At 40.9% G+C, this 12,365-nt stretch overlaps 1 protein-coding gene across 4 annotated transcripts in view; it reads right to left on the bottom strand.

The window, feature by feature from the left end:
- Positions 1 to 12,365, bottom strand: part of NEDD1 (NEDD1 gamma-tubulin ring complex targeting factor) — a 66,834-nt gene that overhangs the window by 33,372 nt on the left and 21,097 nt on the right. For all 4 annotated transcript variants that reach the window (XM_075856769.1, XM_075856768.1, XM_075856767.1 and 1 more), the window contains exons 3-4: positions 12,223 to 12,317; positions 46 to 162 (exon numbers count right to left, since the gene is read on the bottom strand). In XM_075856769.1, the coding sequence (XP_075712884.1) occupies positions 46 to 162; positions 12,223 to 12,317 (212 nt within the window). The remainder of the gene's footprint in view (positions 1 to 45; positions 163 to 12,222; positions 12,318 to 12,365) is intronic.

The raw sequence follows: 12,365 nt of genomic DNA, 5'->3' as shown, positions 1-12,365 counted from the left end.
TTTAGGTCAAGTAATGCAGACCGAAAATAATGAAAAGCGTCTTACCTTTAAGGACCGATGAAGTCTTTTAGATTTGAAATCCCAGATGTTCACAGTGTTATCAAGGCCTCCACTAACCATATACTGGAAGCTGGAGTTGAGATTTACACATGTCTGTTTTTTCTAGTAATGAAAAGATCTTAAACAATCATTCATGGTGAAGCAGTTCCACATCGCAACACACAACGTCACATCTGAACAAAATCTGAAAGTTTACATATACAACTAATCTACAGAATACTTTGAGTAACTTTTTTTTGTACTAATCCTGCGTTACAGCATGTATTATAACCCTAAACTGTATTTACAATTGTGCTGGCTTCAGAGAAAAATCTTCAACATTTCTTGCTGGTGTTGGCGTACTCTGTAGAAACAGGTACTCTGATGATATGTATTCTGGGATCAAAGTATTTATACCACTGTACAGCAACAGGATGTAGAAAAATTACCTGTCCCACTGGATTTTAGGGGCTCAGCTAAGTTGTCATTGTTGATTTGAACGACAAAGTTTGTTGACGGTTTCCAATTACAACTTAACCCCTTAATGACCAGGCCATTTTGTGCGTTAATGACCAAGGATTATTTTTTGTTTTTTCACGGTCGCATTCCAAGAGTCGTAACTTTTTTTTTTTATTCTGTCGACATAGCCGTATAAGGGCTTGTTTTTTGCGGGACGAGTTGTATTTTGTAATTGTACCATTTTTATTAGAGGCTTATAATATATCGAATAACTTTTCTTAACTTTATTTTAGGAGAGAATTGAAAATAAGCAGCTATTCCAGCATTAATTTTCACATTATAAATTTACGCCGTTTACTATGCAGCATAAATAACATGTTCACTTTATTTTATGGGTCGGCACGATTACGGGGATACCAAATATGTAAAGGTTTTATATGTTTTCCTACGTTTGCACAATAAAAACCCATTTAAAAAAAAATTACTTGTTTTTGCATCGCCGCATTCCAAGAGCCATAACTTTATTTTTCCGTTGATGTAGCCGTATGTGGGCTTGATTTTTGCGGGCCAAGGTGTGGTTTTCATTAGTACTATTTTGGGATACATAGGACTTCTAGATTAACTTGTATTTAATTTTTTATGGGGGGGAATGGGAGAAGAGAGAATTTTGACGTTTTTTGCGGGTTTTTTGGACGCCGTTCATCCGTCGGTTTAATTAATGTGTTCATTTTATTGTTCAAGTCGTTACGATCGCGGGGATATCATATATGTGCAGGTGTTATTTGTTTTGACACTTACTAAATAAAACCACTTGGGGGGGCAGTGTGGGGCACCAGCTGCAGTGGGGCACCAGCTGCAGGGGGGCAGTGTGGGGCACCAGCTGCAGGGGGGCAGTGTCTACAGAGGGAAGTGTGTGGCATTATCTACAGAGGGAAGTGTGTGGCATTCTCTACAGAGGGAAGTGTGTGGCATTCTCTACAGGGGGAAGTGTGTGGCATTCTCTACAGGGGGAAGTGTGTGGCATTCTCTACAGGGGGAAGTGTGTGGCATTCTCTACAGGGGGAAGTGTGTGGCATTCTCTACAGGGGGAAGTGTGTGGCATTCTCTACAGGGGGAAGTGTGTGGCATTATCTACAGGGGGAAGTGTGTGGCATTATCTACAGGGGGAAGTGTGTGGCATTATCTACAGGGGGAAGTGTGTGGCATTATCTACAGAGGGAAGTGTGTGGCATTATCTACAGAGGGAAGTGTGTGGCATTATCTACAGAGGGAAGTGTGTGGCATTATCTACAGGGGGAAGTGTGTGGCATTATCTACAGAGGGAAGTGTGTGGCATTATCTACAGAGGGAAGTGTGTGGCATTATCTACAGAGGGAAGTGTGTGGCATTATCTACAGAGGGAAGTGTGTGGCATTATCTACAGAGGGAAGTGTGTGGCATTATCTACAGAGGGAAGTGTGTGGCATTATCTACAGGGGGAAGTGTGTGGCATTCTCTACAGGGGGAAGTGTGTGGCATTCTCTACAGGGGGAAGTGTGTGGCATTCTCTACAGGGGGAAGTGTGTGGCATTCTCTACAGGGGGAAGTGTGTGGCATTCTCTACAGGGGGAAGTGTGTGGCATTCTCTACAGGGGGAAGTGTGTGGCATTCTCTACAGGGGGAAGTGTGTGGCATTCTCTACAGGGGGAAGTGTGTGGCATTATCTACAGGTGGAAGTGTGTGGCATTATCTACAGGGGAAGTGTGTGGCATTATCTACAGGGGGAAGTGTGTGGCATTATCTACAGGGGGAAGTGTGTGGCATTATCTACAGGGGGAAGTGTGTGGCATTATCTACAGAGGGAAGTGTGTGGCATTATCTACAGAGGGAAGTGTGTGGCATTATCTACAGAGGGAAGTGTGTGGCATTATCTACAGAGGGAAGTGTGTGGCATTATCTACAGGGGGAAGTGTGTGGCATTATCTACAGGGGGAAGTGTGTGGCATTATCTACAGGGGGAAGTGTGTGGCATTATCTACAGAGGGAAGTGTGTGGCATTATCTACAGAGGGAAGTGTGTGGCATTATCTACAGAGGGAAGTGTGTGGCATTATCTACAGAGGGAAGTGTGTGGCATTATCTACAGAGGGAAGTGTGTGGCATTATCTACAGAGGGAAGTGTGTGGCATTATCTACAGGGGGAAGTGTGTGGCATTATCTACAGGGGGAAGTGTGTGGCATTATCTACAGGGGGAAGTGTGTGGCATTCTCTACAGAGGGAAGTGTGTGGCATTATCTACAGGGGGAAGTGTGTGGCATTATCTACAGGGGGAAGTGTGTGGCATTATCTACAGGGGGAAGTGTGTGGCATTATCTACAGGGGGAAGTGTGTGGCATTCTCTACAGAGGGAAGTGTGTGGCAAAAAATGTACAAATGAAATCCATCCATTTTTAAAATGGACAAGGAAAGAAAAACGGATGCAAAACGGGTCAAAGTAGGCCGTTAAAAACGGAAACATGGCCCGTGTTATGGAATAAATATATGTATAATGTATCTGGGACCTCAATGAGTGCAATGCTGAAGAGAAGAACATGTATTAGAATATATGTTGGGTATGTGATGGTATAGAACAACCTATAATCAATGATATAAGTGTAATGTATGTACTACTTCAAGGTAGAAGGATAAACGAGTCTATATTTTGGGTATTATTGAAAGGTTATGGAATGTAATAATCTGCAGATGTTCTGCAGAAACTGGAAATTGCGAATTCATTATGTTATGAGGGTACTACCAGGAACTAGGGGGTTTGTTTGCAGGATGGTTTGTTTCTGGGCGTACAGCCAAGATAGATATGGGTAGAACACCGGATTAAAAACTAGATGTAAGGAATAAGAATAATGTACGTAGAGATAAGAATAATGAGGAAAGAAACCACAAGAATGTATATGTGTCTGCACGTAATTATATGATATTTTTACTATATAAACTCTGTGTCTCTGCAAATAAAGTCAGAAGTATTTTTGCCTTGAGAAACGTCTCAGTGTGTCTTTGCTTCTCCGAGCTCGCACCCCCCCCCCTGATTTGAACCTGCATGGAGATCAAGGCGTAACGTGACCTCATTGCGATCACAGAAATTGGCGCCCGAAACAGGGACCTGACCAGAAGGACGGCACCCCACCTAGGGGATCTCCCGGGACTAGAGTGGCGACTCTCCAGACTAAGGAACGGGCAGACCACTGCTGCAGCAAGGTAAGAAGACTTAATTCTTACAAACTCTGCTCTGCACCTTCCTGTCTGGTAGGTCACCTTCCCGGTAGTACTCCTGAGGAATAGAGGGGCCACATGAGGGTATTTTTAGTGTAAAAATCTGGTCAAGTCTATATGTAATCCTACCCTCAGGATAAAGTGCCTGATCTCCATGACAGTATTTGTATGAATGTTGTAGAAACCCAGTTTTGTGTCACAAATGCATTTTAGAATAAGGAAATTGTTTTTGGAAAAAACTTCCGATAATCCGGCAAATTACCAGAAACATGTGTACATGCTTCAGGTGACTACGGGGATTATGATAGGCTAAATTTAAGCCCGGAAATCGAAAATTTTGTGCAATCTGATAATCCGGAAAAATACCGAAAATGTGTGTACAGCATTGAGGTACTTGCGGAGATTATCATGCACTGATTTTCAGCTCAAAATTCCAGAATTTTCTGCAATCTGATAATCCGGCATGTCAAATGAATAGCTTGATTTTACGTTTGCCTTGTTATTTGGATTAGGAATATTTGTCATATTACTCTTATGGTGTGGAGGATATCTCCTTGAGTGGTGTCTCAGACGAAGAAAGTAAGCTAGTTATAAAAGGAATTTAATTCTCTGGCCAGAGTAGAAGAAGGTTTAAAAGGGTTTTGAGGGGATAAGTAACTGTATAAAATAGGTGAGAAAGGTAGTGTGGGACTTTCCCTAACAGCCAATAGCCATAGTGTTTGTTAGTGAAGATAAAAACTGAGAGAGAAGGGTAAGAGTCCCCTCCATCATAGCAGGGCTATGGGAAACAGTCACGGCAAACGAGAGTTTGAGGTATGGCATATGGGTGAGCAAGCACCTGTTAAAAGGGTGTAAGCTTACTAGGGGATCGTAAATCCAGAAATTCACCTATCAGGAAAACTACCCCCTACATAACTTAGGGTCTGCCTTTAGGCGACCACTTATAACTAGACAATGGGGAACTGGTGTCCCTATTAAGTACGGAAGCTAGAAACTGTCTAAAATAGATGAGAATGGAATTCATCTATCAGTAGCTAAAATCTGTAACAGGAGTAAGTACGGAAACTAGAAACTGTATAAAACAGATGAGAATGGAATTCATCTGTCAGTAGCTAGAATCTGTAACAAGAGTATGAGATGAGCACCCCAAAGGACAAACCGCCAAACAGGCAGTAGCAGAAAGAGAAGGTAAAAAGGCAACGCAGGGAACAAAAAAAAAAAAAAAATTTAATGAAAGCATGTGGTCTAGAATCCCATGGACGGTTAGACGCAGAAAAATGGAATGAATGTTGTGACACAAAACGTGGATGGTTGAAAGATAAAAAGTTACAGGGGAAAGCAGAAGCATGGAGAAAAGTGTCAGAAGAAGTAGTACGAGGAGGTTGTCAGAGGAAATTCATATTTTATAAAGTAAAGTTTAAAGCAAAGGAAGTGATAGAAGTAATAGTTGTTTTAATGTTGCAAATGACCTTATAGTAAATTCCCATATGGTATAATTTAGAATCAACTAGTGTGATAAGAGAAGGGGGAGGTGAAGAACAGCTGCTAGTGAGATAAGAAATGTCATCTTGTTCTTGAAATGAATGGACACAACATTGAATGCTGATATAGATATTTTGTATGACTTTGTGTCATTTTGTAGATTGAATCAGGAAAAGTGATAAATGTAATAATGTATAAGCAGTCCTTCACAGCCAAACCACCAGACACCTCTGTCTTATATTATGAGACCCTTGATCCTGTCATACATTCTGCACAGAGTGCAGAGTTGCTTGCCCTGATCAAGGCATGAAAACTGGCAGAGGGAAAAAGAGGAGGGCGGCTCCAAGCCGCAGATTGGGCAAAAGGTATTCTGGAGAACAAAGGGAAGTTGGAAGGTAGAAAGTTGATGAAAAGTGCTTTAGAGAGATTTGCAGAAGAGGAAGTTAGGAATAAGAAATGTATTGTATGTATTAGAGAACAGGACCAGCAGACGCCCGGTAATGGCGTCCGTACCTCATGTTGAGTGTGTCCTCATTGTTGGTGGGAAACCCCCTGCGCACTGTTTCCAATGGGAGAGGCTGCCCCCCCCTGCCCCTGATGTGGCCACGCCCGGCCCATCCAAATCAGTATGAAATAATCACCTTGTTAATTTTGTCATTTGTAGTGTTTTTTCTATTTACAGAAGTTCCAGTCTAGTTCACTGATGAAACAACACGTCATCATAATATAGAGATGGTGGCCGTCAGATTGTACTGTTAAACATTAACGTAGATAATTCCTATACAATGGTGTGATGAATGATTGCAGATACGTATGTTGTTTTGCCGGCATTGAAAGTGTTAAGATTGTGAGAAGTTGTGAGAAATGAGTTTGTGACCCCCCTCCCTCCCCCCTAAAGTGTGCTGTGTTTGGGAGGAGGAGGAGGGGGGCTGACTGGGTGCAGTCTGCAGGGCTGATGAGACCAAGGGATTTCAATATGCACTGCTGAGATATATATATATCAGTAATGTCTACAAACTGAAATAAATTTCTTCTCTTTTGCGCAAGCGCTGTTGGTTATAAAAGTTACGATATTTATGTGTTATGATGTGATCAGATTTCATGTGCTTTGATAATTCAGATGTATTAAACTACAGATACTGTGAGACACGGGGTATTGAAAATGTATGTGCCCCCACCGTTATACTGTTTATTGGTTTGCAGTAATTAATGTTATCAGAGATAATATTTTCTGTTTTATTGAATAACTAACTACAATTGTTTTATTTTTGATTTCACACATGAGTTATGTCATTGTAAAGATCAAATGTTTGTCAGGAAAAAGTCATTTTTGTTTCAGGCTGTTGTACATTACAAGGGGTTAAATTAGTGTTATGTTGAGATGTAGTTTTGAACTCTGCTACATTACTCTCGCAGAGTCCACAAAGGGGGGAAGGGTGAAGGAACTGATCAGGTACAATTTTGGTTTATGTGTAAGAGACCATCCCCCTCCAGCAAAGTTACACAGGAGGCGATGTGACGTCACTCACACAAGTTTTTATGGATTTAGATGAGGGAGAAGGCAAAACAAAATTTGTCTGGACATTGTTAATTTGATGTAAAGTTTTTGGGAATGTTTTATTTTTATTAATCAAGTATTTGCAGAACCTGATAAAAGTGAGATTCTCAAAGTATTCTGGATTATCAGCTGAATGAGGAGGAGTTGTGTTTGGTAGCGGCTTGTGACACCAATCCATGGAGTACCTCTACGCAAGCATATACTTTGTACTGTACTGAACAAAATGGACATGACACTGCGGTTCTCACACAAAGTCATGGACCACAGCAGAGCCCGATAGTATATTATTCAGCTAGACTAGACCCTGTGGCCCGAGGTTCCCCATCATGTGTGAGAGCTATCATTGCTGTAAATTCAATGTTAAACAAGGCCTCAGATTTGGTCCTGGCATTTCCACCACATGATATTACTGCTATTCTAACTCAAGTACAACCTAAGCATTTGTCCACTGCAAGACATTTGAGATTAACCTGTGCTCTTCTTCTTCCTGAGCAGGTTACTTTACACCGCTGTACTACATTGAACCCAGCTACCTTACTGCCTTTGGAGCAAGGGGGAGAAGACGTAGGTAAAGTATGGTCACAATTTTTGCCTGAAACTGATGAACATGATTGTATGGCCCTTATGGCCCAGGAAACAGTGGGCTTTGCACATGTGAAAGATACCCCACTCCAAAAACCCAGACCTAATACTCTTTGTGGATGGTTCAAGGTATTGTGTAGAAGGATCTTTTCTTACAGGATATGCAGTAACCACCGAAGATGTAGTCCTAGAAGCAGCCTCCTTACCAGCGTCCCGCTCAGCACAAGAAGCGGAGCTTAAGGCCCTGGCAGCAGCATGCCAACATGCAGAAGGAAAGACAGCAAATATATACACTGACTCTCGATATGCATTTGGGATTGCACACGATTATGGCCCCATATGGAGGGCAAGACAATTTTTGACCTCTGCAGGTACACCTGTAAAGAATGCAGACTTTGTAAAATACTTGATGGAGACCCTGATGTTACCCACAGAAGTAGCAGTAGTAAACATTAAAAGCTCACACCAAGGTGAGTTCACCAGAGACAAAAGGAAATGCTTTGGCAGACCAAGCCGCAAAAGCAAGCAGCACAGAAGCTACCCGTGTTAGCAGCCGTATGTCAGATAAAAGATCCAGAGGAAACAAGACCAGCTGTAAGCCCGGAACTACTGCAAAAACTTCAAGGACAAGCAACAAAAGAAGAAAAAGACAAGTGGACGGCCCAAGGAGCAACGCTACGAAAAGATGGCCTCTGGCAGTGCCAGAATAAACTGTGCCTGCCTAAGACAATGTTCCCAATGATGGCCCAGATAACACATGGAGAGACACACCAGTCAAAAACGGCAATGATGGACTTGGTAAACAAGGTGTGGTATGCCCCAGGGTTTAGTGTGATGGCCAGCAGTTTTACACAAGGATGCATGATCTGTGCAACACATAATATTGGAAGAACTGTAAAAGTACCACAGAAGCACACACCCAGACCTATATATCCGTTCCAGAGACTGCAGATAGACTATATTCAATTACCAAAAGTCGGTACCTATGAGTATGTGCTTGTTTGTATTGATCTCTTTTCAGGATGGCCAGAAGCATTTCCAGTAACCAAAGCTACAGCCGTAGCCACAGCCAAGAAACTGATCAACGAGGTGGTGTGCAGATATGGAGTTCCAGAGGTGAACAAGAGCGACAGAGGAACTAATTTTACGGGTGAAATCATGAACCATGTGTTGTCAGCTCTAGGCATAAGTCAAGCCCTACATACACCATACCATCCACAAAGCAGTGGGAAGGTTGAGAGACTAAATGGGACTCTCAAATTGAAAATCCAAAAAGCAATGGTAGAAACCGGGAAACCATGGACCGAGTGTCTACCATTAGCCTTGTTCTCAGTAAGATACACGCCCACAAAAAGAACAGGTCTCAGCCCATATGAGATCTTATTTGGGTCGGCTCCCAGATTAGGATGTTATTTTCCACAGGTGCTCCAAATGCAGTATGGTAGACTAACAGATTATGTATCAACGTTGAACAAACAATTGACCAAGGTGCATGCACAAGTTTTTGTTTCCATTCCAGATCCTGATTCAGTTGAAGGGACGCATAAGCTAGAACCAGGAGATTGGGTCGTTGTCAAAAGACACGTGAGGAAAAGTCTAGACCCAAGATTTGACGGACCGTTTCAAGTCCTTTTCAAGTTTTACTCGTTACAAGCACCTCAGTGAAGCTCGAAGGAAAGGCAAGCTGGATTCACGCCAGTCATTGTAAAAAGGTTCTTCAGCCAGAAGAATGAAGATCTTTGCGGTTGTTGCGGCGGTTGTTGCGTGTGCTCTTATACAAAAAGGCAGAACTGCTACTCCTGTACACGTAATCAGTACAGAATCACTGGAACAGTTCAGGACAGGGTGGGCGAATGCCACAGTGGATAGAAAGCAGGGTAACTACACCTGTAAGGCCAATGCCCCGTGTTATACTACAAATGTGACTACAACCGAAGGGACTTGAAAAAAAAAAAAAAAGGACCACATGGAGGGACTGTGTACCTTCACATAGACAAAACAGCCAACATTAGCATACAAGAAGAGACGGCTGTTGTTTTGTTGTTATGAACCAGATTTACAGTATCTACAGAAATATACAACCAGTAAAAATAGAAACGAAATGATAAATAAGATTTATGAAAGATGCAACAAGGAGAGGCTCAACTCTACGATTGTAATAAAAGAAACTGATGGGATGATATTATGTATGAATAATAGCCAAATAAGAAATAGAAGATATTTTGTATTCTTGATAACAATTTTAAGAGATAGTTTTAAGCCACATATAACAGTACAAAGTCTGGAAAGAATCGCACACACTTGTAAGAGCGCTGTAACCCAACAGCAGAGAAAGAATGTACACTTCAATATTTCCTTCCCTGAATCCCCCAGCTGTCATAGACAAAAAAAGAGAATGGTATGACCCGCTATTAGGAGGGGTAGGAACGGGATTAGGAGTATTGAATGGTATACAGGTAGAAACAGTTATGAACAAATGAAACTCAGTGGGAGATGACACATCTACTGCATTAAGGAGAGGTGCCTCGTGGTTACCTACTACATTTCACTTACAGCAAAAAGGGTTAGCTATAGATGAACTGTTTCTAAATGTTTTTAATGAAAGTATGCTAACCGAATATAGAACATTACAGAATGTATCAACTTTTGTAAATTGGACAGTATGTACGCTTAAAACGATGTGGCAACAAGAACAGATGAATAATTGTAAGAATAAATTGTTTAGTAGTCATGTTAGGCAATGGACAGACATTCTGCCCATAGGAAAGAGAAATGATACGTGGTTATTGTTACAGCCTGAGTATACTGAGTGTCCACCTAAATGGTGTGCAGGAAGACTAATAGCATTCAATGTGAAAAATCCTACTCTATTATGCAAATGTATTGTTATGCCAATGGTAATGATTGACCCGGTGACATTATTAGGACAATATTGGATGCCAGAAATGAAAGGAACACACATAGATTCTCACAATAAGACCAGGAATATAGATTTGTGCCAGTTAACAGAGCAAGGATATGTATGTAATGAACAGTCAGGGATATATGAACCTTGTCTAATGCAGCACCAGGATAATGTATGCGCACTCACTATAATCCCAGAAGCTAACCTACAGGTTTATATTGAAGTAGGTCCACAGCATGTATGCTTAATAACTAACGACAAGCAGACCCTTAGCCAGTTTAATCTCACAGGACCATTTTCAGGATGTCTATACAATGTGACGCATTTGACTTGGGGGAACCAAACTATAGTGTTCCTGCTTATTTTTGAAGAAATAATGTCCACTGTATGGGTACCTGAACCTTTGCCCTATGGAAATTTTAGTTTGCCACTGGAAGAGTTAAAACAAGTGTTACAAAAGTCTAAAGACATAAAGAAATTGATAGCAGCCCATAATGTAACTCTAAGTAAAGTGAAAATATTGGCTACAATAGCAGCTAAGGAAGTGATACATTTGTCATCAGCAATAAAAGATGCCAGTGCCCATCACTGGTATGACGTTTTTACAGGATTCTCACCTACAGCTACTAAGATATTGCATGTGTTATTCCAACCATTGATATGTTTTATAATATTATTTGTATTGCTTACATGTTTTAATTGTTATGTATTTTGCAAGATAAGGGAAGTATTCAATCAGAGGCCTATACATTATGATCAAAGAGTGTTGTGAGATTACCCCACCTACATACCTGTGTGAATCAAGTGAAGAAATGGATCGAAGCCTTGCTATCAGGAGATAGAAGTAGCATTGGAATTTAGGTGTTGGTAAAATCACAAAAGGAGGGATTGTTATGGAATAAATATATGTATAATGTATCTGGGACCTCAATGAGTGCAATGCTGAAGAGAAGAACATGTATTAGAATATATGTTGGGTATGTGATGGTATAGAACAACCTATAATCAATGATATAAGTGTAATGTATGTACTACTTCAAGGTAGAAGGATAAACGAGTCTATATTTTGGGTATTATTGAAAGGTTATGGAATGTAATAATCTGCAGATGTTCTGCAGAAACTGGAAATTGCGAATTCATTATGTTATGAGGGTACTACCAGGAACTAGGGGGTTTGTTTGCAGGATGGTTTGTTTCTGGGCGTACAGCCAAGATAGATATGGGTAGAACACCGGATTAAAAACTAGATGTAAGGAATAAGAATAATGTACGTAGAGATAAGAATAATGAGGAAAGAAACCACAAGAATGTATATGTGTCTGCACGTAATTATATGATATTTTTACTATATAAACTCTGTGTCTCTGCAAATAAAGTCAGAAGTATTTTTGCCTTGAGAAACGTCTCAGTGTGTCTTTGCTTCTCCGAGCTCGCACCCCCCCCCCTGATTTGAACCTGCATGGAGATCAAGGCGTAACGTGACCTCATTGCGATCACACCCGGAACAGATGCAAAACGGCCAAGAAAAATGGACCAAAACAGCCATTTTTATCTGCCGACACTCGGACCCTGTCGTGTGAATAGAGCCAGAATCTGTGTGCTGTCCATTTTTCCAGGGGTGGGGCCTGCATCTATCGGACATTCATGACATATCCTGTGGATATGCCATAAATGTTCCTGATGGGAAAACCCCTTAAAAAAGCTCAAACTAGATCACAATACCATGGAAAGTCATAGAGCCAGCAAACATTATCGGTGAAAGTAAATATATTATTTGGTTTCTACTTCACATTTCATTGAAAACCTTATCGTTCCTAAATTAAATAAAGGTACTCAAAACCTAACAAATCAATTGTTTGCTAATTTATAATGGACAAATCATTAGAGATAACGTCTTGCTACATATGTATACAATAAGAAAAAGTCAAGAGCAGAACTCCAAAATACTTACCCCCTCTAATAACTCAAGAAGAGGAACAGGTTTGGACTTACAACTTGAAACAACAATTTTATCACCACTGCCAGATGCGGTGACCAGAAAATTATCTGAATTTATAGTTAGGGACCATACAATGTAATCTGTGAAATTTGTTA

Source organism: Rhinoderma darwinii, chromosome 3 (assembly GCF_050947455.1).
Source record: "Rhinoderma darwinii isolate aRhiDar2 chromosome 3, aRhiDar2.hap1, whole genome shotgun sequence".
NCBI classification, from domain to species: domain Eukaryota; kingdom Metazoa; phylum Chordata; class Amphibia; order Anura; family Rhinodermatidae; genus Rhinoderma; species Rhinoderma darwinii.
Note: the sequence above shows the minus strand (reverse complement) of the source record. Positions and strands in the feature narration are given on the sequence as shown.